The following is a 17230-nucleotide window of genomic DNA, read 5'->3' on the forward strand; positions in this document are numbered from 1 at the left end:
CTCTGAGCGCTAGAAGAGATGTTTGTACCAAATACATGAAAGAAACCCGAAGCCTTGTTTTCCTTTACCATGACATAAAATGCGTCATATATCATACAAATCCATGTCATGACTCATGGTTCCTTCAGGTTTTGATTGAACTGTTTCTGACCTGTCAAATGACAAATCAGCTCTGTGACATCCAGCTAACTACTGTACTTACAAACGACGGAAACCAAATGAATGTACACGCACCTAAATCAAATCATTCCCAGCCGTGGTGTTCGGCACACAGTGTACAGCTCAAGTCGACACCGGTATCACCCATCACATGCTTCAAATGTGTTGTTGTGGTGTACAAATAGATTGCTGTGCATTTCTGATGGAGCCAGATGGCTGGCGGGTTGCATTGGCAGAATATGCATCCAATATGTTCCTAACAGGGATTTATGCTGGATAATGGAATATTTTCCTGCCAGTCCATTTAAAAGCAGCTTAAAAACCAGACAAGACTAGACAGTCATTAAGAAACAGCAATCAAAAGCAGTCGGTCGACATTAGCCAAACACAGACGAACAATAAAAGGGAAAGAGCGTAAACGTCCGTCACCTTACCTGCCTGCGCGACCCCTTAGGCTTGATGTGTGCGCCCGCTTTGATCCTGTGTCATTAGTTCAGGGGGAGGGAGTCTGTGTGGCTACGGCAGGTCTCAGTGTTGACACGGACATGAGCGGCTCACGGCTGCTGCTTCTGCTGATGCTGATGCTGTTGTTGCCATGGCGATCATTCAGCTCCTGTGTGCTGCGGTAACGCGCTTGCGTTCTCCCACCTCCAGAGAGGATGTCCAATCTGCCTAAGTGCTGCTGCGCCACTCGCTTGGTCTCTCTCTCTCTCTCTCTCTCTCTCTCTCTCTCTCTCTCTCTCTCTCTCTCTCTCTCTCTCTCTCTCTCTCTCTCTCTCTCTCTCTCAAGCTGGGTGCGTTGTAATGCTCAGGGATAGATCTGTGCTCTGTGTTATCAGATGCACTATGCATACAGGCTTACGTCAGTGTCAGTAGATGTGAGAAAATTCAAGTTTACACACATTCAACACACCAAACGTGTCCATGTACTTACAGTTTAAGTTAAGGATTAAAATCAAAATAAATTGATTGTGGTTGGATTGAACTTATTTCCTTTACACAGTATCTATTCATCAATAAACCAATCAATCAATCAATAAATCAAAAAAAAAAAAAAAATAGCCCGAACTATTGTGTGTGTGTGTGTGTGTGTGTGTGTGTGTGTGTGTGTGTGTGTGTGTGTGTGTGTGTGTGTGTGTGTGTGTGTGTTCACCTCTACCTATTATATCAGCATTGATTTTATGAATGGCTTTTTGCTTAAATTGCCATTTCAGACTCAACATTTTAGAATTTGTTTAATAAATAGCATTTATGGTAATTGTCAGAGGGTGTATTATTATTGTAGTTGTTATTATCTTTGCCTTTGTATATGGATCGTTTTTATCTTAGAGACATACTGTGTGTGTGTGTGTGTATGTACATATATTGTACTTTACATAATATTAGGAATAATATATATATATATATATATATATATATATATATATATATATATATATATATATATATATGGTTTATGTTTGCCAGTGCCTCCTCTTAAAAGGATAGTTCAAAAGTATGAACAGTATGACAATTTTCATCATTTGCTCACCCTCAAGTTGTTCCAAACCTGTATTATGATATATATTTTGTTCCCTATCAACTGTTTGCTTACTGACATCCTTCAAAATATCTTCTTTTGTATTCCACATACAGGTTTGGAACATCTTGAGGGTTGATTATGATCTATATGATTACAGATTTTTTATTTTTGGGTGAACTATCTTTAAATAAGGTGGAGTTAATCACACCTGAGGATTTTGATGTAATTTGTCGGTCAGGTCATCTTTTTTTTAAGCAGTGGTATTACTGTAAGAAGATATAGGCTTATTTTAATTATATGTCAATGACTGTTGGGTGTTAAGCCTCTGCTATTCGTGATAATAACACATATACCCAGCATTCATTGTATTCACACAGATGGTTGTTAAAACACACCGTGTGTGCTGTACACTAAAAGCATGCAGGTCTGTTTCGGCCAGTGAACGTAGAGGTCACTTTACCCGCTGTGTGTACTGATCAAATATTGATGCTGTATCGGTGCAGTCAGTATATACATCTATGCATCCTTCTGAGAGTGTTTTTAAAAGCTCACATGGGTAGTTGCACAATAACACTGCGTTTCTGAGTACTGGCAGACTCTGCAGGTGTGCAGACAGTGCTATGGGCTTATCTGAACTTCACCATCTGGTCTTGGACCGGTAACTTCCTGATTTTATCTGCACACAGGAAACCCAAAATACTAGAGGGTGGTGTCATTGCATAAGCAAATACCATGAGTTTTGCAAACCTTAGAATCTTACAGTTGCAGGCAACATGCAACTCTTACTGTTTCTGCAGCATACAGTATGTTTGCTGTAACCAGTGATGCCAGTAACGCGTTACATAGTAACGCGTTACTCTAATCTGACTACTTTTTTCCAGTAACGAGTAATCTAACGCGTTACTATTTCCAAACCAGTAATCAGATTAAAGTTACTTATCCAAGTCACTGTGAGTTACTATTTTAGTCATTTTCCTTTGTAAAAACCGACAGCTTATCAAAGTTCTCAGCCCGAGGGCTGGAGCCGTGTTTTTTATTTATTTATTTTATTTTTTACATTGTTGCAGCCATTAAAATAGTTCAGTTTTGTTTTTAATGTCAAAGTAGTTATTTTTCGTTTCGTTTTTTATTATCCTAATTTTGTTTGTTAAATTAAAGTTTATATAGGCAAGACAATTCAAGAGTTGGTTTGAGAGACTAGGCTATTAAACATGCGGTTAACTCACTGGGTCGTCACATAAAAAAATTAAAACTTTAATTTAACAAACAAAAATTGCTCCAAACATTTTTCTAAATGAACTTAAAAAATAAACGAAACGAAATATAACTACTTTGACATTAAAAACAAAGTAGGCTAGTTATTATACCACCACAAAGGCATTTCTGACGAGCTGAGGCAGCTGATAGATTAGCCTACTGCTCACAACATGCTCGCAACGGTGCTCAAAAAACCCGAAACGGGCTACACAATCTAAACAAACAAAAAAAAAAGTACAGGCAGGTTGTCTTATAGCCTACCTTACACTTCAGCAAAATTAATATAAATCCGATCTTCAATTCCCGCGGTATATGCTCATTTAACGGAGTTCACATCAAAGCAAAAGATTCCAGCATTTTATTCAGCAGCTCATTTTAAATTCAATGATCGCAATATGAGAGAGAGAGCGACCTAAGCACTGGTAAGATCATTAGTCTCATTATTTTATATTAAAGATGATTGTGTTTTGTGTGACTTATTTTAAAGTTTCATTTACGGCCATATGCGTTGGCTTGCTTTACTCATCTGCAGCGGTGTTGCAGTTGCACCGTCATATCTATCTGACTACAACATAACACGCTCTCACACATTTATTTTTTAATTATTTGCCAGGAGTAAAATTTACACATGTGGTTTAAACAACCAGATATATTTACATTTGTCCGGTTTAGTTTGAAATGCTTTCATGCACCTTCTGAATTGGTTTGTTTGAGTGATCGGAATTAAATACGTCTGGAAAGACTCTCGGAAGGCATTTAGGCCCACTCCTGGTCATTTCGCAATCAGATAGATACCTGGTCAGAGAAAACGAATGAAGGAACCAGTTGTAAAAAGGCCATAACTCTAGCAGCTGTGCTGAAGATACGGACTCTTTAACCCTGCGCGAGCCATATCTTGACAGTGGCGCAAGCTATCATGGTCTCATGTTGTTTCCACCAGCACATCTCACTGTTCATTTTAATTATTAAAATAAATATAAAACGAAGGAGAAGCCTAAAAAAGGGGGCGTAAAAAAGTCGGGACCGTCAGTCTCGGGCATAAATACAATAAAGTGTGTTGCCAAAAACGGTTGTCATTTCTATTTTGAGGCGGCAGCGGTGTTGTCGGCAACTGCTGAATGTAACTAATAAAGTAACTTGTAATCTAACTTAGTTACTTTTAAAATCAAGTAATCTGTAAAGTAACTAAGTTACTTTTTAAAGGAGTAATCAGTAATCAGATTACTTTTTCAAAGTAACTGTGGCAACACTGGCTGTAACTCAAATTCACATTTTCTGTATGCACGTCCGGATGGGCATTTGCGGAAATGTGAAGTGTACAACCAGAGCACACTACTGTATCCCATAATGCAATGCAGCTACTTGACCTATCAGTGTGATGAATAGGAAATCAACCTATTATGGTTTACCTATATATTATGGTAAACCTATATATATATATATAGCTATATACATTACATGCTTTGTTTTTAAGACATTTTTTGCACAATATGCAGACATCTTGTAAAACTGAAAACACCCTAATCCTAAACGCTGAGATAGTAATCCCAGTAAATACCATAGACTGTAAAACATTATATATATTTATAAAATATAGTTATGGTACAGAAGCTACGGAGACTAGATGGAAAGTGAACAGGTTTATTTTGTCGTGCAGGTGAGTAACTTGGCTGATATGCAGAGTTACCTAGATGGTTTTCAGGATTGATACTCCGGGTGGTTGTGGAGATCAGGCGGTTGGCAATGGAGACACGGAAAACACATGCTGGACACTGGAAGACGCTGAAGACTAGGAAGTATACGCTGCCGCTGGAGATGGGTAAGTAACATCGAATGAGTCCTTAAAGTAAGCAGAAGGGTAAGTACCTTTTACAAACGAGACCAGACGGTAAATGACTGCCTGTGTGTGCCTTTTGTGCTACTGGTGTTTGGGGTGATGATGGGTTGCAGGTGTGGGTGCTCAGTACTAGGGTGAGAGCATGTGCTTTGCGTCTGTGACATGGGAGCCTGGCGTGTCTGTCTATATATGTGGGCGTAGTGTTCATGATGTCACCTGTAGGTTTATGAAGAGCAGTCCTCAGCCTTCACCATCTTGCCAGCGCGTCACTCCCGGATTATTGGGCAAAGAGGTGAGACATGGATGGAGCTGAGGTGCTTAGCTGCTGATATCACTCCCGCCTAGCTCGACCATAGTGGTAATCTCCCTGTCACTCAAGTGGCCACACCCTTAATTATGCAGGACTTTAAGGCTTAAATGTTAATTAAAGTCCCCTGCATTTATGCCCGAGTCCGATGGGGGCTGACTTTTTTACGCCCTTAGTGCTGGGCTTTGGGCCAATTTTCACGTCATACCTAAAACGCAGGCCGAGTTTCTGGCCTTTTTTAGGCTTCTACTTCGTTTTATATTTTATTTATTAAAAGGAACAATGAGATATTCCGTGCTGATGGAAACAACACAAGACTATATAATAGCTTACGTGACTGTCAAGATGGTTCGCACAGTGTTCAGAGTCCAAGCCAGCAGCAGCGCGCATTTCTTCAGCGCAGCTGCTAGAGTAATGGCCTTTTTACAACTGGTTCCTTCATTTGTTTTCTCTGACCAGGTATCGGTCTGATTGTGAAATGACCAGTAGTAGGCCCAAATGCCTTCCAAGATTCTTTCGAGATGTAGGTTAGCCTATTTAATTTAAATTGAATTAAACAAACCAATTCAGAAGGTGGTATGAAAGCATTTCAGGCGAAACCAGACAAATGTAGCCTAAATGTGTCTGGTTGTTTAAACCACATGTATAAATTTTACTCCTAGCAAACGGTTAAAAAATAAACATGTGAGAGTGTGTTATGGGCTATATGTTGTAGTCAGATAGATATGATGGTGCTACTGCAACACACGCATTGCCGTAAATAAATAAAGTAAACCAACGCAATTTGCAGTAAATGAAACTTAAATCTTCAATAAAAATGAATGAGACTAAATTATCTTACCAGTGCTTAGGTCGCTCTGTCTCATATTGCGGTCTTTAAATTTGAAATGAGCTGCTGAATAAAATGCATCTCGAATCGTTTGCTTTCGTTGTGGTGAACTCCGTTAAATGAGCATATACAGCTCAAAAATGCTTTTTACTGTGGTGGTAGTAGGCTAAATTAACTAATATTGTGATGCTTGAAGTGTTTTATCTATGAATTTTATTATAGGCAAGACGAGACAAGAGTTGATTTGAGAGGCTAAATTGATCCAACATGCGGTTAAATCACTGGCGGCCGCATGGTCGCTTGGTCATCACTTAAAAAAAATTAAAACTTTAATTTAACAAACAAAAAAATGCTCTAAACATTTTTCTAAATTAACTTAATTAAGAAACGAAACAAAATATACCTACTTTGACATTAAAAACAAAACTGACTTATTTTAATGGCTGCAACAATGTAAAAAAAAACAAGGACTCGGGCCGAGAATTTTGATAAGCTGTCGGACACAGGACAGGCTAGGGCCTCAGCGTCTCGGGCCAGGGCTGGGCTATTATATATTATATATATTTCCCTCGCAACCAAAAACACACATCTTTGGGGACATTTAAAAAAAAACAATCCTTCTCGACTTGCGTTATCTGAATGATGGGCGAGCTCCTGCTCTGGTTGATGTGTGTCTCTAGCCGTTATTCGGTGAATTTCAGTTTACGTCACTTGCGTGTTAGCTTTAAGAGAGACCGTGGGAGGTTGCCAACTATGGTAGATACACTAATTTAGTGTACAGTGTATTTGAGTGTTCTGGCTTTTTACCGAGACCATTCACAAAAATACAGTGAAATTTGGTCATGTCAATCTTTGTTCGCCCGCATGAGGAGAAACGATTCCACTATCGCTACTATCCACTACGATTTCACTATCTATTTTTTTTTACTTCTAAGTGACAGGCGTAAGGGAATGATCACACAGAACGTGTTTTTGCTGTTAAAAATATGAGATGCCCATTATAGTATCCAACTGCAAACCCAAAGTGCTGATTAATGAAAAAGGCAGATGTCCAAACGCGCACTGTGAATCGGTACTACATATGAATTTGAACTTACTTTGCAACAGTTAAAAAAGTCTGTTCTATGGAGTACGAGTATGAATGAAATCCGGACGTACTACATTTTATGTGACCTACCATTATCAGTTGTGTTGCTTCATTGCCATTCCTGAATCCTCTCCCAAGGGCTAATGGGATAGGAAAGTGTCCATCCAATGTGCTCTTCAGAATTTTACCAGAAGTAGTAGGTCATCCGGGGACTTTTTGCCTACTGTTTTGTTGATTACTATGAATTTGGACATACAACTCTCTTCCTGGTGTTCTGTTTTTCACATATAAAGTAGGGAATGTTCTGATTTCAGACACAGCGAAGGTCTCGAACTCGAGAAGGTGAAAATGCTGAGATACGGCACAACTGTCAGAGATATCCATCTAACATATGCTTGCATAGAAAAAAACGTTTAAAAAGCAGCAGAGCTTTCTGTAAACAGCGCAGAGTCATGCATATAAACTTTGTGATTGGCCTAGAACAGAATTCCTTCATCAGTGTGTTCTGACCTTGTACGTGTTCATATTGGTAATCTTCATTCTCTGTTCACATAGCATCATACTGGTAGCCTGACAAGCCAGACCCACATCAAGATGTTTGGTCTGGAAACTCACCATAGACAGCTCAATCCGAGGGGCGGATAAACGGTTGTCTTTCAAACTCCCTCTGCACGCGATAGGATAGAGATTCAAACAACCAGAGCAACGTGAAGCGGAGCTAGCTGACAGATTAAACTTTCGCCGTATCCGGTCGGCATAACTCCGAACACATCTTCCCTTTTTAAGAATGACTTCAGTGCCATTCTTTGTTCTTTTCTCAGAGAAAAGCTTAACTCCAAGTCTTCCAGAGTCGCGGTCAAAGCGGATTCGAAAGACCGCCGTTCACCAGTTTCTGTGTTTACTAGAAGCAATCAAGGATTCTTGCATCCCACCGACTCTATACAGACACGATGTGATTGGCCTGACCAGAGTTTTGTTTTTAAGACTCAGAAGTGTATTGAGAGTTGCTAGATAGATTAGATTTAGATTTACTGCCGCTAGGGTGCGTCTAGATTTTTAGGATCATACTGGTAAATTGCTGTTAATGTTACAATTCATCATTCTGATAAATTACTAGAACTTGTTTACCTGCATTTTACAGCATTTTCTAACAGTTTTACCATAATGTTTTTCAAAGTTTTTTTGTTTCTGTTTTTGTTCTGTTTTACCTGCAGTAAGCAGTAAGTAGAATGTTAGTTTTCTATTTCACACCTGTCCTCAGGCTATGTCATTCTGTACTAACTGACCACACATGCTTTCGGTCACCCAAGTATGATGCTGTATTAGCGGCCTTGCTTTTATCATGGCCCACTATCAGTACAGGAGAAGCCAGAGAATGTCTGACACAGTCATTTTGTAGTCTTCACACATTTACACAAGTTTTTTTTCCCCCTGGTGTCTAAAATTTTTAATTAATGACCAGCCATCCAGATGTTTCATGACAGCCTGAACATGTGTTTTATGAGGCCATGATGCATGCTTCAGCATTTCTTCGTTTTTTAAGCTTGTTTTATAACTTTTCCAAGTGTTTTTCACTTTCTTTGTATAACATACAAACCTGCTTTAATCTCGTGAAGAGCGAATGAAGGTGTTGAATTATAGATCCTGCAAGATGAAATGCGGATTCTGTCTGAGCCCTATGGCGATACCCTACGTCCTCTTGTAAGGTATAAATTACATTTACATTTGATGTAACAGAAGTCATTGTGGCTGACATGCCTGTGAGCAAGTCGCTTTCATAGATCCTTTTTGATGTCATTAGTATTTCCTTTCCCAGAATCCTCCTCTGATGAGGGCAAAGCTGCAAGCCAAGACCTTTATAGTGAGGGTGCTTATGCAAGCAGACACAGATCGGCCTCACAGCGACTTTACAATCTCCTTTTTTCTTTTGAGAGCATTCCCAAAGGTATCTCGTACATTCATTTATATAATCATATACATACTTTTGGGGTACATACTTTTGAGTGTGTAGCAGGAGAGTAGGCAAGCTTTGAGACATTCTACTTCGTAATTATGCCTTTGATGGACCGATTGGCTACGTGCATCATGTCATCTCCTAATCTTCCCTGTCAAACATCTTGTCACGGATAACATCCTCCATATTCAATTTAATTTTGTACTGTATTGGAGAGAAATGAAGCTGCTTGTCCACTGCCAGTCGTGGGTCTTTCATGTGAAGAACTAATAAAGAATATCAGTCACAGCAACAATAATTCTCCCCGCGATATGTTTAAAGTGTCATGAAGCCCCCCTGTTTTAGCCTGGTCATTCAAACCGATTATATACTTCTGCCCAATTTTCATTTTTCCTTCAGTAAACCCTGAAAAATAAAGGTGCCAGGAAGAACCAAAAATGTTTTTTCTTAGTAGTACCATAAAATAACTATTTTTGTTCCCCAAAGAACCTTTTTGTGAAATGTTCTTTAAATAACCTTTTTTTTCTTCTAACCATTTTATAGTCTAAAGAACCTTTTGTACAATGGACAGGTTATCTGGATATTAAAGGTTCTTCATGGAACCATACACCCTGCCAAAGAACCATTTAAGAACCTTTATTTTTAAGAGTGTACGTCATCTGGGTTTGTGGTCTGGTTTTCTCCGGCCAAATTTTAACCGGTCCAATCAGCGAACAGAGGGAGTGGCTGAGAACGATGACGTTGATCAGTAATGGCAGCGGAGAAAGATGCGAGTGAAGCCATTCGATCTATTGTGGCAACGCTGCTGAATATCCAGAAAGCAAAATTTCTCTAATCTGCTGAGTTTTGTTGGTGGCCATGATGTTGTTGTTTGAAGCTCGCTTTCACTTTTTAAGTGGTGAAGGTGAACGCAGCATGACATACGTCACGACCAAACGTTAGCGATTGGTTATGATCCAGAGTGGCTCTGGGCAGATCAAATAGTTTTAAACTTCAACAGAGTACCCGCCTCCGCGGAATTAAAGGCTTGTCAATGGAGAGTGGCCAGACTCTCTGTACAAATGAAATGTATGAGAGTCTGGTAGGACCAGGCTAATGTGACGTAGCCTATCAAAGTCTTTACATGGTACGAATTTACTGATCAAAGTTGAGCGGAAACCTGAGTTGCTGCGAGTTCGAAAGTTCAAGCTTAACTTTCGAACTCGCCGCAACTCAGGTTTCCGGTCTCCAGCATTTGCATGCGTACAAGTGGAAGTCAATGGAAAAGTGTAGTGTGACCACCCCTTTAGATCTAAAGCCTATAATATCATATCAGCAGGTCTTGCCTGCATCGAAAGCATTGGCAGCTGACTTGTTGCCTCACTACCCTTTTCACAGGCAGTGTTAATGTAGAAGGTACCTCTTAAAACTAATCTCGGACAAACTTCTGAGGCAGCATAAGGATCTAATCTACAACAAAATAGCAAGCTTTGATGATAACTAAGCTAATATTTACATACTACAATTGAAATTTCTTGCTAGAAATTACATCAAAGGTGAAAAAAGTCAATAAAGTACATTTACACTCACCACAAACCGCAACTTTCAGACGCCATATACATTTTTAGCTCAACTACCATGGAATGGAAAACAGGAGGATTGTGATGATATCATCTATGTTCCCTTCAAAAATCGATCAGATGAAGGTATCTTAGGAGACCGGATGTGGCACACATGGATGTCGCTGGGTTCGGACATTTTCTGTTGCCTTCCGACCTCCATATCCTGCCTGCAGAAGCAGCATTCTTTAGCCTTAGGACACAGTCACTTGTTTGAAATATTAAACCTTTAGAACTCCCTAAAAACGCTCAACAAAGCATCTCTAACAAACATCCAGAACACCTTAGCCTCTGCATAACAACACCATAGCATCATTGTAGTGAGTTTTAATGATGGACAATCACTGTTGACAATCTAAGTATGTGCATTTGCTTGTGCTTTTAGCTTCAGTAGCTTTCATTTAAAAAATGTCTTAACCATTTTATAATTTTAAATCCTTTCTGCAGATTTTCTCCAACAATCGACGCAGAAAATGTGACAAAACAAAGTGAAGGAACACTACAGTGCTGTAAATTCAGTGCCAGTCTACCTGTAGAAACCTTGGTTGTAGCATTTTGAAAGTACACTACCTTCTTAGATTTAGCTGGAACGTCTCTATCTGCATGTGCAACTTTTGTGCAATCATCCTGGATTTATTCATGCAGCTTGAGGTATGATATGTGAATAATGGTTGTCAACCAGGTGGGATGTTGAAGGTATTTTTTTAACCAGCGTCAGGAACACACAATCTAACTGTGTTTATGACAGGCTCTCCCCGCAGTAGGGCTTCCCATTAGAAGAATTACGGCTGCTCAACATGTGTTATTAGCTCCTGTGCAGAAATGAAAAAAGGTGCTCGTAACGCCCGAGGCGCAACATCTCCCTTTAACATCAGTCATAAAAAAAAACCTCGCCACCACCCCTCGAAGCTCACCCAGCCAATCAGACGCAAGGATCCAAGCCAGGTCGCCCTTGCAAAAAACCCTTAATGTGTCCCAAAAGTTTGGCGTCTCTTGCACAGGTTGTCTTCAGTCAGAGAGGCCTGTGGGCACAGCTGAATACGGACTGGAGGGGGACGACACATCTCTGGGCCAAAGGACAAAACTTCTACATCCATTCAGAATCTCACATCCCCGTTGAGGGACAGAAACATGGCTCCTCACCTCAGCTTGAGCAGGTAAGATCTCAAACACTGGTGGAAAAGATCTTAACTTCTTCTTGAGACTCTTTTTGGGAATATTTCCCTCTGATGAGTTGCTTTGACCCTTTGTTAAGTGTTACTATAAAATAAATACCTATATACACAAGCAATTTTTGTAGTAAATTCCCTTCAAAAAGCTAACTTCACCTTTTTTTAGTGCGCTGTGTAACACGCTTATTTAGGATATAAATTGAGCCTTAACTGCATCTGTGTTGCTCAATCTGTGTTTTTATCTTAGAGCTTTTAAGGCAGGCTCTTCTCTGTTAGTACATGATAAAATACCTGTATGAATCTGTGATTTTCTTTTCTTCTAAGTGCTTTTGTAATTATAGTTTAGATGAAAGTTGAGGAGGAACTTCCCTCAACATCTGGATGAAAGACAGCAGTTGGTTTGCTTAGGAAAACGGCAGTTGTCTTGAAAGAGACTGACACGTCGCAACACAAATCTGATGATATTCCTCATATTATGAGATGAGAATGTCGGACACATTAGACCACATGTTAGCTACTCAATTAAATGATTGATATTTTAAGGAGTATATTGAATGTAATTATATCATAGTCAGAGGTTATGTAAAACCTGTAAATATTAGGGGATTTTAAAACTGTGATTTCCAGGCCTGGAAGAGTAATAAATAGGCTTGGAAGAGACTTGTTCATTTTGGTAATAAATATATTGTTAAGTTATTCTACATTCTAAAATATAAGAAATTGTTTTTAAAATGGTGGTAGCACTTTACAATAAGGTTCATTGGTTAACTACATTAGTAAACTAACTAATAATGACCTGCACTTATAAAGCATTTATTCATCTTTGTTAATGTTCATTTCAGCCTTTACTAATACTTTATTCAAATCTTAATATTAGTTAATGCAATGTGAACTAACATGAACAAACCACGAACAGTTGTATTTTTAGTAACTAACCTTAAAAAGATGAACAAATACAGTAACAAATGTATTGCTCATAGTTAGTTACATTAACTAATGCTAACTAATGAAATCTTATTGTAAAGTGTTAACAAAATGTTTTAGATTATTTTTTTAATTTAATAATTAATGTCAATTCTTTGGTCAAAAGGTTTTGAGAACCTTACACAGAACTTTGGTATATGGGATACCAATAAAATGATCTTCCAAAAAAGTAAAAAATTATATGTTCAATAAGTTATGACAACATATGTTTTTACTTTGTTTTAACTCATCAAAATAAGTTAAGACATGTTAAACTTGCTTTTATTAGTTATAAAAGATGTAACTCATTTTTTAAAGTCAGTTTAACATAATTTAAGTGGAAATAACTTAAACATCCAAGTCGTTTGTACTGCAAAAGTTCAAAAGTTTTTTTTTACAGTGTACTACCATGTTTTTTGGACAAATACTATAGTATCATCAGATTATTTTACTGCCACAGTTTTGTAAGGGTATTTACTGTGCATATTACTGCATGGTACTAAAATGGAACCTTTCCACACACAAACTATACAAAACAAAAAACATTCACAACCACGGTGCCATATCTGTGCTTTATGGCTGATGTTCAGTGAGTCAGTTGTTATATAAAGCGGACAGTTCCCCCTCAGTTTTGGTATTTTTACTCTGTTGCTGGTCACAAATCTCCTGCAGTATGATTAATCAGTAGCTTGTGATTTCCGGAAGGTTCCCTCATACATTTGTGTTCAGAAAAGGGAATGAAGCGCGTCCCGATGACGCTGTGAGTGGGAATGTATAATTCTCCCTGCATGGATTACAAGTGTTCAGCAGAATGAATTCAAGAATAAGATAACCCCACCTTCTAATCTGAGCTTCACCCACTACTGTATGAGGCATGAAAATACTGCTCTATCATGGTCTCAGATGACAATGCCTTTACCGTCTTGATAGTATGTAGTATGCAATGGATAATGCTAGTACTAAATACTAAATAACATACACATTTTAAATAACATAATATAAATTTCCTTATGTATTTAATGATTTACTTTCTTGCTGAGTAAAGTGTTTTGATGTCTTGAAATATTTTTCCTTCACTAAGTTGCCTTCACTGAGAGCTTTGTGTAGTTAGGTAATTCTCACAAAGACAATCTAGTTTATATTACCCCAAATCATAAGAGTATAATTAGGGATTATATTTTTCATTTGGTTGAGAATGTTTTTTTGTTGTTGTTGTTTGTTGCTTGATTTTGCTTTAAGCACAAGCTTTATTACTGAAACATGATATCACAGTTTTAATTGCAATGATGATTGGTGGAAATGTGCTATCATGTCATAATGCAAATATACTTTTAATGATCCTATTTTCCTTTTCTTTTTTCCAAAATGTTTTTTAATTTAAATTACAATCAAATCTGAGAGCTGTGACTATCCTATAAAGTTTTTTTTCCCAATTGGTGGCAGTTGGAAAGGTTGGGAATACTTTAATTAAGACACTGTGAGTCCTCGGGAAAGCTGCCAGGAAATCTGGCTTACACACAAAAGCCATGACAGTCTGAGGACCATTGCCATATGTGTGTGACACACACACACACACACACACACACACACACACACACACACACACACACACGCGCACGCGCACACGCACACGCACACGCACACGCACACACGCACACACGCACACACACACACACACACACACACACACACACACACACACACACACACACGTTTGTTTTTGTGACATATGGGGACATTCCATAGGCGTAATGGTTTTGTACTGTACAAACCGTATTTTCTATCCCCTTACACTGCCCCTAAACCTACCCATCACAGGAAACATGCTGCATTTTTACTTTCTAAAAAAAAAACTCATCCTGTATGATTTATAAGCCTTTTTAAAAGCGGGGACATGGCCAATGTCCTCATATTTCACCCTCTCCTTGTAATACCTGTGTCATACCCATGTCATTATACATTTTTGTGTCCTCATATGTCACAAAAACATACCCACACACACACCTGGTTCCCTATCTTTGTGGAGACTCTCCATAGATGGAATGGTTTTAATGCCTTACAAACTGTCCATTCTATCCCCTACACTGCCCCTAAACCTACGCATCACAGGAAACAGTCTGCATTTTTACATTTTCCAAAAAAACAAAAAACAAACATAATTTGGTATGTTTATGAATCCATTTACATTCTTTGGACCACTGGCTGGTCCCCACAATGTAGTTGATCTCAGGTTTATATTACATTGTGGGGAAAACAAGTACACAGAGAGCGAGAGAGAGAGAGAGAGAGAGAGAGAGAGAGAGAGAGAGAGAGAGAGAGAGAGAGAGAGAGAGAGAGAGAGGAGAGAGAGAGAGAGAGAGAGAGAGAGAGAAGAGAGAGAGAGGAGAGAGAGAGAGAGAGAGAGAGAAGAGAGAGAGAGAGAGAGAGAGAGAGAGAGAGAGAGAGAGAGAGAGAGAGAGAGAGAGAGACTCTTTTATTTATTATCTTCATTTGCACAGTCTCTATCTTTTATTTCCACTTGTCCACCTGAAAACTCTGAAGTTGTATAATTGACTCTGATTATTCTGTTTCACTATTGCCATATTCACACACGCTTCTGCCTCAACACTACAGCTGCAATTGAAAAACACAAGCTGTTATTTTTGTACAATAGAACTATTGCTTGCAAAGCAAAACCATTTGTCAAGGGAGTGAGATTAAGCCGAGAGAGAGAGGGGAACTTTTTGAGAGTGCTAACAGGGTTGACCAAGAGGCATATGAAAGTGTGTACATCCTGACATTTTTTAATGTGTTTCACAAAAATATTAAGCAGAACAATTGTAACATTGATAATAAAGACGGAGTGTCTATTCACACCAAGTGCAAATAGCGTGCCTTGTTGGCAAGTGCTATTGTCATTATCTCTGCCTAACAATGTCTGGTTGGGACATAAAAAGACATTCATATAATTTAACATCTTCAGTGGTGTAGTCAGTAAAGCTAAGGCTTAAGGATCTTGGTTTTGACGCGGTCGACCCGGGTTCAAATCCACCTTTTGCTAAGCTCGCTCTTCTCCCCTTTCCCTTCGGAAAGGCATTTACTTTCAATAAAAATTAAGAAAATGATCTAAAAATGGAAATAAGGTGCCTAACTAAAAGTTTAATAATAAATAAATAATAAAAGCATTTATTGGGTAGAGATAGGTCTAGGGAGGACTTTTATTGTCCCATTAAGATGACATCCATTTAATAATTTAAATAAATATAATAATTTACACATTTACACTTATTGCATCCTGTTAATGTACAACAATACTGAGTTGCAAATAGTATGTATCTGTCAAAATAAAGTATAAATTGCATATAATTATTATTTACATATTGCAAAGAACTGCTACTTTTACATGGTGTAAATAGAATACATAACTATTTGCACTTAGTAAATATCATCTATCACCAAGAAAATGTTATTTTCACTTGACTTGGTGTAAATAGCATTTATCAATAAGAAAATGTGTAAGAAAGAGTGTATATAGAATCTAATAGAATCAGCACTTGGTGAGACGTTTTGCCATTAAAAACCTTTGACATTTGAAAACATTTTATTGACTCATTTGTTATTCATATCAGAGAAGTTCTGATGTCTGAATCCTTTTTTGAGGCAGATATTTTTGATCGAATTAGTGTCAGTGTACTTCAACACATGATGACTGACGTGCAGAGGGCTTGCCAAGTTTTGCGATCGACCAAAACATGCACAGGTCGATTGAGTCGCAGAGACTGCTGTGAACGCTCAGAGCATCTGTTTCAGATATCTGGAATCTGTCAGGTAGCAGGGAAATTTATGCGTAATATTCATGAAAACATCACTTACAACAGGGGACTGAATGACATACTGCATGTGTTCTGTACTTGTTTCTGAAACAAAAAGAGTCTTAAGCTCGAAGGAAGGAAGGAAGGAAGGAAGGAAGGAAGGAAGGAAGGAAGGAAGGAAGGAAGGAAGGAAGGAAGGAAGGAAGGAAGGAAGGAAGGAAGGATTATGGATGGATGGATTATGGATGGATGGATTATGGATAGATGGATGACAGGGTTAGGTGTGTGCAATGCTGTGAACAGGTGGTGCTCATTGTGTGAGACTCATGACTCATTTGTCTTCATTACTGAGGCAGAATGTCACCTTCCTATGCCTCTCTAGGCAATTTAAAACACACACACACACACACACACACACACACACACCATACATCATCATCATCATCATCATCATCATCATCATCAAAAGCTCAGTATCTCTGTCTGTATCTCAGCATGGTTCTCTTCATGGAGCTGCTGGGTTTGTCAACCTTATTGTCAAAATAGTAATATTGTGATTTAAATAACTTTTCTATTTGAATATATAATACATAATTTATTCCTGTGATAAGAGCTGAATGTTCAGCATCATTTCTCCACTCTTCAGTGTAATGTGATCCTTTAGAAATCATTCTAATATGCTGATTTGCTCAAATAAAAGTATGCAAAAAACTTTTCAGCAGTTGTGTTGTGTACATCAAAACATATTTTGTAT

The 17230-nt window shown here is 38.4% G+C and overlaps 2 protein-coding genes across 2 annotated transcripts in view; one reads left to right on the forward strand and one right to left on the reverse strand.

Moving 5' to 3' along the window:
- fam135b (family with sequence similarity 135 member B) overlaps positions 1-830 on the reverse strand; it is a 75992-nt gene extending 75162 nt beyond the window's left edge. The window contains exon 1 of the mRNA XM_067425546.1: positions 594-830. The gene's annotated coding sequence lies outside the window, so the exon portion shown is untranslated. The remainder of the gene's footprint in view (positions 1-593) is intronic.
- Positions 1-17230, forward strand: part of LOC137047715 (collagen alpha-3(IX) chain-like) — a 94561-nt gene that overhangs the window by 27600 nt on the left and 49731 nt on the right. The window contains exons 8-9 of the mRNA XM_067425548.1: positions 4596-4757; positions 11552-11707. Of these exons, the coding sequence (XP_067281649.1) occupies positions 11682-11707 (26 nt within the window). The 5' untranslated portion in view covers positions 4596-4757; positions 11552-11681. The remainder of the gene's footprint in view (positions 1-4595; positions 4758-11551; positions 11708-17230) is intronic.

Source organism: Pseudorasbora parva, chromosome 19 (genome assembly GCF_024679245.1).
Source record: "Pseudorasbora parva isolate DD20220531a chromosome 19, ASM2467924v1, whole genome shotgun sequence".
Taxonomy (NCBI): Eukaryota; Metazoa; Chordata; class Actinopteri; order Cypriniformes; family Gobionidae; genus Pseudorasbora; species Pseudorasbora parva.